Source organism: Sinocyclocheilus rhinocerous, unplaced genomic scaffold, assembly GCF_001515625.1.
Source record: "Sinocyclocheilus rhinocerous isolate Xijiao unplaced genomic scaffold, SAMN03320098_v1.1 C35644492, whole genome shotgun sequence".
Lineage (NCBI taxonomy): Eukaryota > Metazoa > Chordata > Actinopteri > Cypriniformes > Cyprinidae > Sinocyclocheilus > Sinocyclocheilus rhinocerous.
This window is the reverse complement of record NW_015758664.1, coordinates 1-563: the sequence shown is the minus strand read 5'-3', so window position 1 is coordinate 563 and position 563 is coordinate 1. Positions and strand designations below refer to the sequence as shown.

The following is a 563-nucleotide window of genomic DNA, read 5'->3' as shown; positions in this document are numbered from 1 at the left end:
CTGTGTATTGTTGTCTGCAGAATTTGTTTTGTGTGTTTTTATTTCCATGCTTCTCTCTCCTTTATCTGTGTTTGAGTGTGTTCATCTGAATCTAGACATACCGACTCACATTAGCGGTGCATTTGGGGCCATTATCAATTGCACCATGCTGTGCTCCTCTGTATTTGTGGTGCTTCTAGTCCTTCTGGCCAATCCGGTGCCAGGCCACACCCGGACCCTTCACACCCCTGACAAAGCCATGCAGGTGGGCTTCCTCACAGGACTAAACACATATATTTTTAAGTAGTAAATAGAATGTAGGCTGTCATTAAAAAAGATTTCCTGTCTCCACTATGCAGGTCATCGAGCAGTTCCTTGAGCGCTACAATGACCTTTTGACCCTTGATGATCTTGAGAACCTCACGAGTGACCAGTCAGAAGAGCCCATGCAGACCTTCAGCTCTGGGCTAAAGGTGGCAGAATACCCTAAGTGGATTGACACACCTGTGCAGAGCGAGAATGCCTGGCTCCGCGTCTTGAAGGGGGCTTTGGCCAATCAGAAGCGAGCTCCACCGGACCGGTTG

The 563-nt window shown here is 48.3% G+C and overlaps 1 protein-coding gene across 1 annotated transcript; it reads left to right on the top strand.

Annotated features, from left to right (window-relative positions):
- Positions 1 to 11: 11 nt before the first annotated feature.
- LOC107735012 (C-type natriuretic peptide-like) lies at positions 12 to 560 on the top strand (the record flags this gene model as incomplete). Its single annotated transcript, XM_016546848.1, has 2 exons — positions 12 to 244; positions 339 to 560. Coding segments are annotated over exons 1-2 (420 nt in total), but the record flags the coding sequence as incomplete, so codon positions are not given.
- Positions 561 to 563: the final 3 nt, after the last annotated feature.